Below are 15258 nucleotides of genomic sequence, written 5' to 3'. Positions count from 1 at the left end.
CTCCAGCTGTTGCAAACTACAACTCCCAGCAGTCACCTTACACCATGCACCGTACATGCTGGGAGTTGTAGTTTTGCAACAGCTGGAGGCACACTGGTTTTGAAACACTGAGTAAGGTCACAAATTCCGTGATACATAACCAGTGTGCCTACAGCTGTTGCAAAACTAAAACTCTCAGCATGTACAGTCTGTCAGCGCATGCTGGGAGTTGTAGTTTTTTAACAGCTGGATGTCCCCCCCAATGTGAATGTACAGGGTACACTCACATGCGCGGAGGCTTACAGTAAGTATCGGGCTGCAAGTTTGAGCTGCAGCAAATTTTCTGCAACAGCTCAAACTGCCAGCGAGAAACTACTGTGAACCCCCGCCTGTGCGACTGTACCCTAAAAACACTACACTACACTAACACAAAAAATAAAATAAAAAGTAAAAAACACTACATATACACATACCCCTACACAGCCCCCCTCCCCTCCCCAATAAAAATGAAAAACGTCTGGTACGCCACGGTTTCTAAAACGGAGCCTCCAGCTGTTGCAAAACAACAACTCCCAGTATTGTCGGACAGCCGTTGACTGTCCAGGCATGCTGGGAGTTTTGCAACAGCTGGAGGCACCCTGTTTGGGAATCACTGGCGTAGAATACCCCTATGTCCACCCCTATGCAATCCCTAATTTAGGCCTCAAATGCGCATGGCGCTCTCATTTTGGAGCCCTGTCGTATTTCAAGGCAACAGTTAAGGGTCACATATGGGGTATCACCGTACTCGGGAGAAATTGGGCTTCAAATTTTGGGGGGTATTTTCTGCTTTTACCCTTTTTAAAAATGTAAAGTTTTTGGGAAAAGAAGAATTTTAGGTAAATTTTTTTTATTTTTTTTACATATGCAATAGTCGTGAAACGCCTGTGGGGTATTAAGGTTCACTTAACCCCTTGTTACATTCCCCGAGGGCTCTAGTTTCCAAAATGGTATGCCATGTGGGTTTTTTTTTGCGGTGCTGGCACCATAGGGGCTTCCTAAATCCGGCATGCCCCCAGAGCAAAATTTGCTTTCAAAAAGCCAAATGTGACTCCTTCTCTTCTGAGACCTGTAGTGCGCCAGCAGAGCACTTTTCACCCCCATATGGGGTGTTTTCTGAATCGGGAGAAATTGGGCTTCAAATTTTGGGGGGGTATTTTCTGCTTTAACCCTTTGTATAAATGTAAATTTTTTGGGAAACCAAGCATTTTAGGTAAATTTTTTTATTTTTTTTTACATATGCAAAAGTCGTGAAACACCTGTAGGGTATTAAGGTTCACTTTACCCCTTGTTACGTTCCCTGAGGGGTCTAGTTTCCAAAATGGTATGCCATGTGGTTTTTTTTTGCTGTCCTGGCACCATAGGGGCTTCCTAAATGCGGCATGCCCCCAGAGCAAAATTTCCTTCAAAAAAGCCAAATGTGACTCCTTCTCTTCTGAGACCTGTAGTGCGCCAGCAGAGCATTTTTCACCCCCATATGGGGTGTTTTCTTAATCGGGAGAAATTGGGCTTCAAATTTTGGGGGGTATTTTCTGCTATTACCCTTATTAAAAATGTAAAACTTTAGGGAAACCAAGCATTTTAGGTAAAAAATTTTTTTTTTTTTACATATGCAAAGTCGTGAATCACCTGTGGGGTATTAAGGTTCACATTACCCCTTGTTACGTTCCCCGAGGGGTCTAGTTTCCAAAATGGTATGCCATGTGGGGTTTTTTGCTGTTCTGGCACCATAGGGGCTTCCTAAAGGTGACATGCCCCCCAAAAACCATTTGACGCTCCTTCCCTTCTGAGCCCTCTACTGCGCCCGCCGAACACTTTACATAGACATATGAGGTATGTGCTTACTTGAGAGAAATTGGGTTTCAAATACAAGTAAAAATTTTCTCCTTTTTACCCCTTGCAAAAATTCAAAAATTGGGTCTACAAGAACATGCGAGTGTAAAAAATGAAGATTGTGAATTTTCTCCTTCACTTTGCTGCTATTCCTGTGAAACCGGTAAAGGGTTAAAACGCTTACTGAATGTCATTTTGAATACTTTCGGGGGTGCAGTTTTTATAATGGGGTCATTTATGGGGTATTTCTAATGTGAAGACCCTTCAAATCCACTTCAAACCTGAACTGGTCCCTGAAAAAAAGAGAGTTTCAAAATTTTGTGAAAAATTGGAAAATTGCTGCGGAACTTTGAAGCCCTCTGGTGTCTTCCAAAAGTAAAAACTCATACATTTTATGATGCAAATATAAAGTAGACATATTGTATATGTGAATAAAAAAAAAAAATTATTTGGAATATCCATTTTCCTTACAAGCAGAGAGCTTCAAAGTTAGAAAAATGCAAAATTTTCAAATTTTTCATCAAATTTTGGGATTTTTCACCAAGAAAGGATGCAAGTTACCAAAAAATGTTACCACTAAGTTAAAGTAGAATATGTCACGAAAAAACTATCTCGGAATCAGAATGATAACTAAAAGCATTCCAGAGTTATTAATGTTTAAAGTGACAGTGGTCAGATTTGCAAAAAATGGCCGAGTCCTTAAGGTGAAAAAGGGCTCAGTCCTTAAGGGGTTAAATGCAGATACTACTACTACTCCCAACATGGAGCACACTCTGCTCCCTGCTGGGAGCTGTAGTATCTGCGTTAATAGACATATTGCAAAGGGTGTCAGAAATATTAATGAAAATTTCTCTTAATTAAAATTTCTGTCTATTAAAGAAAATTTCCCCATTCCATTACTCTGCCACCATCAGCCTGAACCAAACCAGGATGCATCCATGCTGTCATGTTGTTTAAGCCAAATTCTTACCCAGCCTTCTGAATATTGCAGCTGGAATCAAGACTCTCTTTCCAGTCTGCCATTGTCCAATTTTTGTCCTATTTTGCATTGAGTTGTTACCATGTGATTGGCTGATTAGCCAATTTATGTTAACAAGAAAATAAACCTTGTACCTAATAAAATGACCAGTGAGTTTTTTCACTCTGAGATTGTACTGTATGTCTTGCCTAGGGCTTAACAGGGGGTGACATAGGGTCATAGGGGTTACACAGGGCGATAGAGGATAATAGTGAGTAACAGAAATTTTCCATGGGTTGGAAATGCCACCGCAGCATGATTATTATGTTGTGGATTTGTGGTTGATTTCCCCACAGTGAATGTGCAGGAAAATATCACTGATGCAGTTCTTGCTGTGTATTTGTGATACAAACATCTCAAAAATAGTTTAAACAAATGTGGAATCACTCTAATGGGGTTTATTCTGTCCAAGTGCCTAGGGCAGCACAAGTTGTTAATACGGTCCTGAGTGGTAGGTAAAACATTAGATCATCAGAGGCCACTCTTGATGAAAGGGCAGCTATCAACCTTTCTGCTATTGTCACCTGCTGCACGTTAGACCTCAAAGTAGAGAGCTCGGCTCTATGGTAGTTTTCTAGTCAGAAGATAACATTTTCCATAACCTACTCTGTTGGGATGGCACTTATGTGTGAACATAAGTTTCAGAGTTTAACTAAAACTCTTGCACTTTGGGCTAGATGTGTATCTCTGGGGATCCTTCAACAGTAGTATAAATGATAGTTTATTAGTTTGAATACCTATTCAAATGCAGCCGATAGATCCAACAGGATTAAGAGCTTGCATTGAACTTTAGCTTTGACCAACACAATCATAGGAATGATGTTGTGGATTGTACAGCACAGAAATCACAAAGTAAAGTCTAGGCTACATTACAGGCAATCCATACAGTACTGGCAAAGTCTACAACACCAGCCAATTAACCCCTTAAGGACATGCGCCGTAAATGTACGGCGCTGCTAAGTACTTAGCACACATTTACGGCGCAGTGCTCCTGGATCACCGTGTCTCTGGACGCGGTGATCGGAAAGGGATGACTGCTAATATCTATCAGCAGTCATCCCAGTATATCGCCCGGGGGGTCCTGAGACCCCCCCGTGTCTGCGATCAGACCGCCGATTTGTGGCTATTCCGGGTCAATCGGTTCTCTGGTGACCCGGAAAAAAAAGGGTGAATGGGGCTGTCCGAGACAGCCCCATTGACCCTTACCCAGCAGGAGTGAGGTGGCACGGGTGCTGCCTCACGATCACGTGATTGATTGGTCGGAACGACCGACCAATCACGACCCTGCTGGCCAGGTATCCGGGCGTTGATCATGGCGGCGATCGGGGTCGGCGGGGGTCTCTTACCTGTCCCTGGTCCGTCGGGGGTCCCCTCTGGTGCGGTGGCGGCGACAGGAGCAGCAGGAACGGTGGCAGCAGTGGCGGTGGTCCAGGTGACAGGATACAGCAGGAGGTGAGGTCTGTTCACCTCCTGCATTTGCTTAGCAACAATTCTCAGCATGCAACAGCTGGAGTTCCAACTACAACTCCCAGCATGCCCTTTGGTAGTCTGTGCATGCTGGAGGTTGTTGTTATGCAACAGCTGGAGGGAATTTTTTTCTATGAAAAAGTGTGCATCCAGCTGTTGCATAACTACAACTCTCAACATGCACAAACTACCAAAGGGCATGCTGGGAGTTGTAGCAGTGTGCCTCCAGCTGTTGCAAAACTACAACTCTCAGCATGCCCTTCGATTGTCAATGCATGCTGATTGTTGCAGTTTTGCAACAGATGGAGACACATTGGTTGTGAAACAGTTTGCATCCTAACTCAGTGTTTTGCAACCAATGTGGCTCCAGCTATTGCAAAAATACAACTCCCAGCATGCACTGAGAGACTGTACATGCTGGGAGTTCTTGTTTTGCAACAGCTGGAGGCACACTGGTTGCAAATCACTGAGTTAAGTATGGTCTGTCAGTGCATGCTGGGAGTTGTAGTTTTGCAACAGCTGGAGGTTTGCGCAGGGTACATTCACATGGGTGGGTTTACAGCAAGTTTTCTTCTGCAAGTTTGAGATGTGGCAAATTTTCCACCACAACTCAAACGCCCAGCTCAAACTCACTGTAAACCCGCCCGTGTGAATGTACCTTAAAAACACTACACTTCACAAAATAAAATGTAAAACACTACATATACACATACCCCTACACAGTTTCCCCCCCCCCCCCCCCCCCCCCAATAAAAAAAAATGTCTTGTACAGCACTGTTTTCAAAACAGAGCCACCAGCTGTTGAAAAACAACTCCCAGTACTGCCGGACAGCCACTGACTATACAGGCATGCTGGGAGTTTTGCAACAGCTGGAGATACCCTGTTTGGGAAACACTGCCGTTGGGTATTTTTGTGGTGGATTCAAATCCCCAATTTAGGCCTCAAATGCGCATGGTGCTCTCTCACTTTGGAGCCCTGTCGTATTTCAAGGAAACAGTTTAGGGTCACAGGAGAAATTGCGTTACAAATTTTGGGGGGCTTTCTTCTTTTTCCCCTTATGAAAAGGTAAAGTTGGGGTCTACACCAGCATGTTAGTGTAAATAAAAAATTATTTTGACACTAACATGCTGGTGTTGCCCCATACTTTTAATTTTCACAAGTGGTAAAAGGGAGGGGAAAAAACGCAATTTCTCCTGAATACAGAAATACCCCATATGTGGGCATAAAATGCTCTGCAGGCGCACAACAAGGCTCAGGAGTGAGAGCGCACTATGTACATTTTAGGTCTAAATTGGTGATTTGCACAGGGGTGGCTGATTTTACAGCGGTTCTGACATAATTGCAAAACAATTAATACCCACATGTGACCCCATTTTGCAAAGCACACCCCTCACAGAATGTAATAAGGGGTACAGTGAGCATTTACACCCCACAGGTGTCTGACAGATTTTTGGAACAGTGGTCTGTGAAAATGAAAAATTTTATTTTTAATTTGCACAGCCCACTGTTCCAAAGATATGTCAAACGCCAGTGGGGTGTAAATGTTCTCTGCACCCCTTATTAAATTCTGTGAGGGGTGTAGTTTCCAAAATGGGGTCACATGTGGGGGGGGTCCACTGTTCTGGCACCACAGGGGGCTTTGTAAACGCACATGGCCCCCGACTTCTATTCCAAAAAAATCTAATTTTTCATTTTCTCGTCCAACTTTAGCGGAAATTTGGCACCGGTGGGGTGGTTCCTTGAGGGGTGTAGTTTCCAAAATAGTATGCCATGTGGTTTTTCTTTTGCTGTTCTGGCACCATAGGGGCTTCCTAAATGCGACATGCCCCCCAAAAACCATTTCAGCAAAATTTGCTTTCCAAAAGCCAAATGTGGCTTCTTCTCTTCTGAGCATTGTAGTGCGCCTGCAGTGCACTTGATGTCCACACGTGGGGTATTTCCATACTCAGAAGAGATGGGGTTACAAATTTTGGGGGGCCATTTTCTCCTATAACCCCTTGTAAAAATAAAAAATTTTAGGGAAAAACCAGCGCGTTAGGGACTTCCTAAATTTGACATGCCCCCCAAAAACCATTTCAGAAAAACGTACTCTCCAAATTCCATTGTTGCTCCTTCCCTTCTGAGCCTTGTAGTGCACCCACAGAGAACTTGACATCCACAGATGAGTTATTTCCTTACTCGAGAGAAATTGGGTTACAAATTTTGGGGGACTTTTTCTTCTTTTACCCCTTGTAAAATTTCAAAAACTGGGTCTACAAGAACATGCGAGTGTAAAAGATTAAGATTTTGAATTCTCTCCTTCACATTGCTGCTATTCCTATGAAAAACCTAAAGGGTTAACACACTTTCTGAGTGTTATTTTGAATACTCTGGGGGGTGCAGTTTTTATAATGGGATCATTTATGGGGTATTTCTAATTTGAAGACCCCTCAAATCCACTTCAAAACTGAACTGGTCCCTGAAAAATTCAGATTTAGAAAATTTTTTGAAAAATTTGAAAATTGCTGCTGAACTTATTTGTATATTTGAATCAATATATAATTTATTTGGAATATCCATTTTCCTTACAAGCTGAGAGTTTCAAAGTTAGAAAAATGCAAAATTTGTAAAATTCTCATGACATTTTGGGATTTTTCACCAAGAAAGGATGCAAGTAACGACGAAAATTTACCACTGTGTTAAAGTAGAATATGCCACGAAAAAACAATCTCTGTCTTGGTAATAATAATAGTAATAATAATAATGGGTAAAAGCATCTCAGAGTTATTAATGCATAAAGTGACAGTGGTCAGAATTGCAAAAAAGAGCTCAGTCCTTAACGTGAAAAGGGGCTCAGTCCTTAAGGGGTTAAAGTTCACTAGTGCTTTTCATATAAAATTACCTTGGCCACTACACTAATGCTGGGAACGAATCAAACTGATGTATGCATTGTAAATGGAAGCATATATACTGGAAGTATGCAAACAACATGCTGCATATTGTGCCCACTCAGAGTTTTGTTCCCCTCTCCAGTAACCTATCATAAAACGTATAGGAGGACTATATAATGTATAAAGAAAATGTACAGAATGATTATTTATTATCTGTATAATACTGTAGACTGCAGGAGGTGAAAACTTTACAATTATGCAATAGTTTATATAAACAACATCCTTTAACCTGTTCTCCAAAGAAAGTTTCTACACATTAACTTGGATCTTACTTTTCTAGGCTTCCATTATCCATCACAGAACAGCAAAGTAGTGAAGAGGAAAACAACAATGCTCCTGAAAGAAGTAAGTAAATGTCATATTTAGAGCCACAATAACATTTTGGAAAAGAAGAGGAATACCCTATTGGAATACCCTCTTAGGCTGGGTTTATACATTGTAAAATAAAATAAAAAAAAATGCTGTAAAATTAAAGGGCAGTGTTTTAGCTAATGATATGTTCTGTGAAAGTCTATGGAAAATTGAACATCAGCACACAGATTGTTTTAAAAACATTGGCAGTAATTCCAATTTTAGAATAACAGCCACTTTTTATACTTCGTGTGCATGGCAGACAATTTTCTATAAACTAATAAAACACATTATTACATTAATAAAATGCCAGTTTTTATACCTTCTCTGCTGACTTTTTTTTTTTTTTTTTTAAATATGTAACCCAGCCTTATAATACTAACAAGCATGTGCATAAAATAGATCCACAACTCATCTTATTTCAAGTTATTTACACAATAAAGAGAAATGGAGTCCCTTACTAAATAAATTACACATTCTTTATTAGACACACAAATAGATTACATAAGAATAAAATCAAAATTTGTATATATGTTCATATTGCAAGGAAAGAATCAGACATCAAAGAAATAAAGTGATATCACCGGATCCGCACAACAGTAATAAAATTGGTATCTACAATAACAGATCAGACTATAGCAGCGTGTGTGTATATTGCACATAACAGTTATAGGATTGGCACAGGGGACATAGTATACACTGGTCCCTCAAAACACTTGCACAACCCAAAAGGTAAAGCAGTACAACAAAGTGCTAAATTGCATAATTGTGCAAAAATACAAAAACAATACAGATAAATAATAAAAGGAAAAGTATTGGGTGCGGAGACCGGGATAACACCACTCTAACCCGCGTTTCAGCACATCAAACTTTCATCTGGGACTCAAGAATAACTGGGTTCATCAGAAGACAGTATGTATATTCATAAAATATAGATAAACAATATCAATCATGTAGGGTATAATCAAATGTCAGGATGGTGGCCAGTGACTAGCAGTCCCAGGAGGGATTCTGATGACCTAGTATCAGCCAGGCTGGTCTTAAATGATACCATGGAACTGCATAGGTAACAGGTAGAGATGAGAATACAATACTGAGGGTAAAGTCTCAGTCAATAGTTAGTGGTATTGGTGCATACACACTATTAGTCTGCCCTCTAGTAAGCTTCTATGCACACTCCTATACATAGATAAGACCCTTTCAAAGTCCCAAAGCTGACTAATAGTTTGTCTTTAATTGTGACTGAATCCTGGGCAAGAAATTTTTTGCCCCTCCACACCATCCTAAGCCCCTTTCCCACCGTAACCCCAGCATACAGTCATAGTTATATAGAACTATATACATCATAATCCAGATGTGTTGTCAGAACTACACACTCCACCAAGTCCCATCACCTCCACTCATTACAGAGACCAGTAGAGAATGCTAGGCGTTGTAGTCCTGACATGAGTGAAACCTTCATAGTACTGAATTACAGGTGGACTAAAGAGCCTTAACCCTTGAGAAAATACAAGTCTCCGCATACCCCATGAGAAAGGCTGTCAACGAATGCCAGGAGTGTGTGTGCCCCACGCTGTGCCTTCTGCACCGACACTTTCGCTCTCCTGCGCTCCTCCCAACTCACTGATCTCTGACTGCTACTGCTTTATGTCCCTCTCCTTGTCCTCAGCTTCGGCAGCCGCAACCTTATCTTATGGCTTAGCCGCACTACTGGGTCCGCCACTCAAGGCCAGACTGAAACTAAAAAGCTGCCCAATCACTCAGATGCCACAAGCCCACATATAGGATTACACCCAAACCCCTATCCCCCACCTGAGCCACACACCACACTGTAGAAAAAAAGACGTGGACAATGTGCTACCTGAATCTAAAATTATCATGCACTAAGTGAATGCTCCCTGGTGGGCTAGTGGGGTGCATCGACCCCCCCCCCCCCCCCACAGCGTGATCGCGAGGGGGCGATCCACTATAGAGGTAGCCGGAGGGCTTACCTCTGTTCCCTGGTGTCCCGGCTCTGTCATTGATAGAGCTTGACTGGATTAGGCTCTATCAATGGATCACAGAGCACACAGAGCAATGGAGTTCAATAGAACTCCATTGATCTGTATGAGGAATCTAATGATTCCTCCTAAAAGTCTAATAAAGTGTAAAAAAAAAAAAAAAAAAAGTTTAAAAGACACATTAACCCATTCCATGTTAAAAGTTCAAATCACCCCCTTTTCCTATATAAAAAACAGTAAACCTAATAATAATAAACATATTTAGTATTGCTGCGTGCGTAATTGTATAAACTATTAAAATATAACATTATGCATCCGGTACGGTAAATGACGCAAATGTAGAAAAAAATACCAAACTACAGAATTGCAATTTTTATAATATCCCAGAAAAAAAAGTTAAAAAGCAATTAAAAAGTCAGATCAATACCAAAATGGTACCGATACAAAAAACAGATTATGGCGCAAAAAATAGCCCTCATACAGCCTAGTAATCGGATTTTTTTTTTAGCTACAGGGGTCAAAAAATATCAATTAAAAAAATTCAAAAAAGTTCCAAATTTTTTTAAAAATTAGGAAAACATGACGGAAACCATACAAATCTGGTAATGCTGTAATCAGGCTGGCCTAAAATATCAAAACAAAGGTAAATGGCATAGAAAAGAAAACCACCAAATTTGCTAAATTATCTTTTACTATTTCAATTTCACTTCACTGATTTTATATGTTACATAGTTACATAGTTAGTACGGTCGAAAAAAGACATATGTCCATCAAGTTCAACCAGGGAATTAAGGGGTAGGGGTGTGGCGCGATATTGGGGAAGGGATGAGATTTTATATTTCTTCATAAGCATTAATCTTATTTTGTTCCAGGAATGTATCTAATCCTGTTTTAAAGCTGTTAATTGTTCCTGCTGTGACCAGTTCCTGAGGTAGACCGTTCCATAAATTCACAGTCCTCACGGTAAAGAAGGCGTGTCGCCCCTTGAGACTAAACTTTTTTTTCTCCAGACGGAGGGAGTGCCCCCTCGTCCTTTGGGGGGGTTTAACCTGGAACAGTTTTTCTCCATATTTTTTGTATGGGCCATTAATATACTTATATACGTTTATCATATCCCCCCTTAAACGTCTCTTCTCAAGACTAAACAATTGTAACTCCTTTAATCGCTCCTCATAGCTAAGATGTTCCATGCCCCATATTAGTTTAGTCGCGCGTCTCTGCACCCTTTCCAACTCCGCAGTGTCCCTTTTATGGACAGGTGACCAAAACTGAACAGCATATTCCAGGTGAGGCCGTACCAATGCTTTATAAAGGGGGAGTATTATGTCCCTGTCCCTTGAGTCCATGCCTCTTTTGATACATGACAATATCCTGCCGGCTTTGGAAGCAGCAGCCTGACATTGCATGCTATTCTGTAGTCTGTGATCTACAAGTACACCCAGATCCTTCTCTACCAGTGACTCTGCCAGTTTAATCCCCCCTAAGACATACGATGCATGCAGGTTATTAGTACCCAGATGCATAACTTTACATTTATCCACATTGAACCTCATTTGCCAAGTGGATGCCCAGACACTTAGTCTATGCAAGTCATCTTGTAACTTATGCACATCCTCTATAGACTGTACTGTGCTACAAAGCTTGGTGTCATCTGCAAAGATAGAAACAGAGCTGTTAATACCATCCTCTATATCATTGATAAATAAATTAAACAACAGCGGTCCCAGTACTGAACCTTGGGGTACACCACTAATAACTGGGGACCAATCAGAGTACGAATCATTGACCACCACTCTCTGGGTACGATCCATGAGCCAGTGTTCAATCCAGTTACAAACTAAAATTTCCAAACCCAAAGACCTTAACTTACCTGTCAGACGTCTATGAGGGACAGTATCAAATGCTTTAGCAAAATCCAGAAACACTATATCCACAGCCATTCCTCTGTCAAGGCTTCTACTCACCTCTTCATAAAAGCAAATTAGATTGGTTTGACAACTTCTATCCTTAGTAAACCCATGCTGGCTATCACTTATAATACAATTATCCCCTATGTATTCCTGTATGTAATCCCTTATAAGTCCTTCAAACAATTTACCCACAATGCACGTTAAACTTACCCCTCTATAGTTTCCTGGGGAAGACCTAGAGCCCTTTTTGAGGATTGGCACCACATTCGCCTTGCGCCAGTCCCTTGGCACAATACCAGACACCAGAGAATCTCTAAATATCATGAACAGGGGTACAGATATTACTGAACTTACCTCTCTAAGAACTCTTGGGTGTAGTCCATCCGGTCCTGGGGATTTGCTTACATTTATATCACTTAACTTACCTTGTACCATCTCTACATTAAGCCAGTTCAGTACATTACATGATGTGTTACCAGCACTGACCTGGCCAATGTCAGCTCCTTCTTCCATAGTGTATACAGAACTAAAGAACCCATTCAGTAGCTCCGCCTTCTCTTGATCGCCTGTGACAACCTCCCCATTATCATTATTAAGGGGTCCTACATGCTCTGTCCTTGGTTTTTTTGCATTTATATATCTAAAAAAATATTTAGGATTAGTTTTGCTTTCTTTGGCCACCTGTCTCTCATTTTGAATTTTTGCTGTTTTTATTACATTTTTACAGATTTTATTAAGCTCCTTGTACTGTTTAAATGTTATCGCTGACCCATCAGATTTGTATTTTTTGAAGGCAATTTTTTTGCTGTTTATTGCTCTTTTAACATCATGTGTCAGCCATGTAGGATTTAGTTTCAATCGTTTATATTTGTTCCCCTTTGGTATATATTTAGCTGTATAGTTATTTAGAGTTAATTTAAAGATGTCCCATTTACCTTCTGTATCAGTATTTGAGAACACCTCCCCCCAGTCTATGTCCTGTAGTGCAGCCCTCAGCCCAGGGAAATTTGCCTTTTTAAAGTTATATGTTTTTGCCTTCCCCGCCTGTCTTTGTTTTCTACATTTTAAGTCAAAAGTAACTATATTGTGGTCGCTATTACCAAGGTTTTCCCGCACAGTTACATTACCAACCAGCTCTGCGTTGTTGGAAATGATCAGATCCAACAAGGCATCACTTCTTGTTGGGTCCTCCACAAACTGGCCCATAAAATTATCCTGCAATAAATTTAGGAATTGTCGCCCCTTTGTAGTTTTAGCCAACCCCGGACCCCAATCTATATCTGGATAGTTAAAATCTCCCATTATTACCACTGTACCTGCCCGGGCGGCCCTCTCTATTTGTTTATGAAGCCGAACTTCTATCTCTTCAGTGATATTAGGGGGTCTGTAGATTACCCCAAATATTATTTTTTCAGTATTTCCCTCCTTTTGTAATTCTACCCACAATGATTCCACATCCTCAGAATCATCACACACTATGGCATCGTTCACACTGACTTTCATACCACTTCTTACATACAGACAGACTCCACCACCTTTTCTGTTCATTCTATCCTTGCGAAACAATGTAAACCCCTGCAGATTGACAGCCCAGTCATGCGAGGAGTCCAGCCATGTCTCAGTGACCCCAACTATATCAATATGTTCCTCCAGTATCAAGGCCTCAAGCTCCCCCATTTTATTTGCTAGGCTTCTGGCATTTGTGAACATACACTTTACATTTCCATCCTTTATGTTATTGGGGTTAATGGGATTCAAGGGTGTAAGTTTTATTTTCCTATGAAGCCTATTCCTATTAACTATTCTAACCCCTCCCTCCGCTCCACCCCCAGGTACATTTATAATTCCCACCTCTCTATCTACACTATCTTCCCCCTCTTTGCTGTAGGTTCCCTCCCCCCAAGTCCCTAGTTTAAACACTCCTCCACCCTTCTAGCCATCTTCTCCCCAAGCAAAGCTGCACCCTCCCCATTGAGGTGCAGCCCGTCCCTACGGTAGAGCCGGTAACCGACAGCGAAGTCAGCCCAGTTCTCCATGAACCCAAACCCTTCCTTCCTACACCAGCTTCTGAGCCACTTGTTTACCTCCCTGATCTCCCGCTGCCTCTCTGGTGCGGCTCGTGGTACTGGTAGTATTTCAGAAAAGACTACCTTGGAGGTCCTTGCCTTAAGCTTGCGGCCTAAGTCCCTGAAATCATTTTTAAGGACACTCCACCTACCTCTTACTTTGTCATTGGTGCCAATATGTACCATGACTGCTGGGTCCTCTCCAGCCCCGCCCAACAACCTGTCAACCCGATCCGCGATGTGCCGAACTCGTGCGCCAGGCAGACAGCACACTGTTCGGCGATCCCGGTCTTTGTGACAGATTGCCCTGTCTGTCCCCCTAATAATTGAGTCCCCCACCACTAGTACCTGTCTGGCCTGCCCTGTACTCCTCCCTCCCTCCTTACTGGAGCAGACACCCCCCTGGCGGTCAGAGGCGGTATCCTGCTGCAGTTCTGCTAGCTCTGTAATGGCATCCCCCTCATCTGCCAAGCGGGCAAACTTGTTGGGGTGTGCCAGTTCAGGACTAGCCTCCCTGACACTTTTTCCCCTACCCCTCTTTCTAACTGTAACCCAGCTAACTGCCTGACTGTCCTGCAACTCCGTCCCACTGTCCTCCCCCACCTCTATTCCCGAGAGTGCCTGCTCAGTGAGCAGGAGACTCCTCTCCATGTTGTTAATGCTTCTCATTGTTGCCAGTCGCCCCTCTAGATGCAGGATCTGGGCTTCCAAACGGACAACTAGCACACATCTCGCACAACAATATGCACCCTCAAACTGTTGTTCAAGGATTGCATACATTGAACAGGATGTACATTGGACTGCATTTTCCAACATGGAGGCCATCTAATTATGGGGATTTCACACAAAAAAAACAGACAGTCAAAATGACACTTAAAATTTTTTGTAGACCTTGTGGGTTCAAAAATGAAAACTCACAGCGATCTCAACCTCCTGCTTTCAAACTCCAGTTTTTGAAACTCCTCTTTCACGCCCCATGTTGAAAGCCTAATTGGCTGCATTTGTGGGAGTGGCGTGGTGTATAAAACCACACCTCTCCCACAGGTAGGGGCGTGTGTATCATTGGCAGTAGCTGTTTACAGTCTACTGTGTTAGGTCTCACGTTCCCCGGAGTTTGAGTCGTGGTGGTCCGGTTCCTGTTTCCCTTCTGTTCCTTGCAGGTGACGGCCCCCTGCTGCGCCACGCTGCCTCCCGGTCTGTCCCCAGAAACTGCTATCCCTCAGGTCGGCCGGGAGGGGGCCCCGGTTCTGACGGGCCCAGTGCTCGTCTCCACCTGCCGGCCCCGCTGCTTGTCATGCTTCCGGCCGGGGGGGGGGGGGAAGGGAGTTTCCGGGTCCCTGCGGCGGGTGGCTCGCAGTTCCTCTTTTCCTGCTCGTGCCAGTCTGCCAGGGGGGGGGAGGTTCCTGCTGAGTGGGGCCCGGGGCTCCCCTGTCCTCCCGGCGGCTCCGCTCCACGAGCGCACGGCCGGGCGGGGGGGGGGGGGAGGCAGGCCCACGGTTTCCCCGTAGCATGCTTCCCACCCTGGGGCTGTCTACCACGGGCAGTCCCTTACCTGGTCGATGCCCTGGTCCTGCCCGGGGGGGGGGGTAACGTCCCTTCGGCCGGGCTCGAGGTTCTGTCTCCACCTCGTAGCTCCCACTGCCTCGTGTTTCCGGGGGGGGGGG

General features: G+C 43.0%; 1 protein-coding gene across 6 annotated transcripts in view; it reads left to right on the top strand.

Annotated features, from left to right (window-relative positions):
* The window catches only part of RASSF4 (Ras association domain family member 4), a 227586-nt gene that overhangs the window by 169918 nt on the left and 42410 nt on the right, over positions 1–15258 (top strand). For all 6 annotated transcript variants that reach the window (XR_008846489.1, XM_056531234.1, XM_056531233.1 and 3 more), the window contains one exon: positions 7548–7612. Coding sequence is in view for 5 of the 6 variants with exons in the window: in XM_056531234.1 (XP_056387209.1) it covers positions 7548–7612 (65 nt within the window). In the remaining variant the exon portion in view is untranslated. The remainder of the gene's footprint in view (positions 1–7547; positions 7613–15258) is intronic.

Source organism: Hyla sarda, chromosome 7 (assembly GCF_029499605.1).
Source record: "Hyla sarda isolate aHylSar1 chromosome 7, aHylSar1.hap1, whole genome shotgun sequence".
Lineage (NCBI taxonomy): Eukaryota > Metazoa > Chordata > Amphibia > Anura > Hylidae > Hyla > Hyla sarda.
The sequence above is the reverse complement of the archived record's forward strand: the minus strand, read 5'-3'. Positions and strand labels throughout refer to the sequence as shown.